Below are 308 nucleotides of genomic sequence, written 5' to 3' on the forward strand. Positions count from 1 at the left end.
GTAGAGTCTATGAACATCAGTGGGAGGCAACAGAATGAAGTGCTTCTCTCCCGAGACAACGGCATACAGATTCTCGTAGTGATCCTTGTGGAATGAAGTGTGAGAACGCTGGTTACCAATCCAGAGGTTCACAGCTTCAGGCAAAGCGCCGCCGAAAGCCTCCGTGGCCCAATCGATGTGGGGGTCGCAATCGGCGGCGAGGGCGGAGTACTCGGAGCGGAAGCAGTCGTTCTGCTGCTGGGCGTAGGCGACGACGGCGGGGTTGTGATCGGGGGAGGCGATGAGGCGGAGGGCGTCGGGGAAGGGCG

At 60.1% G+C, this 308-nt stretch overlaps 1 protein-coding gene across 1 annotated transcript in view; it reads right to left on the minus strand.

Moving 5' to 3' along the window:
• LOC107487327 (lysine-specific demethylase JMJ32) overlaps positions 1–308 on the minus strand; it is a gene marked incomplete in the record, with an annotated part of 2,114 nt that overhangs the window by 1,384 nt on the left and 422 nt on the right. The window contains 1 exon segment of the mRNA XM_016107945.3: positions 1–308. Within this exon segment, the coding sequence (XP_015963431.1) occupies positions 1–308 (308 nt within the window).

The sequence above is a fragment of the Arachis duranensis genome, chromosome 5 (assembly GCF_000817695.3).
Source record: "Arachis duranensis cultivar V14167 chromosome 5, aradu.V14167.gnm2.J7QH, whole genome shotgun sequence".
In the NCBI taxonomy this organism is placed as follows: Eukaryota; Viridiplantae; Streptophyta; class Magnoliopsida; order Fabales; family Fabaceae; genus Arachis; species Arachis duranensis.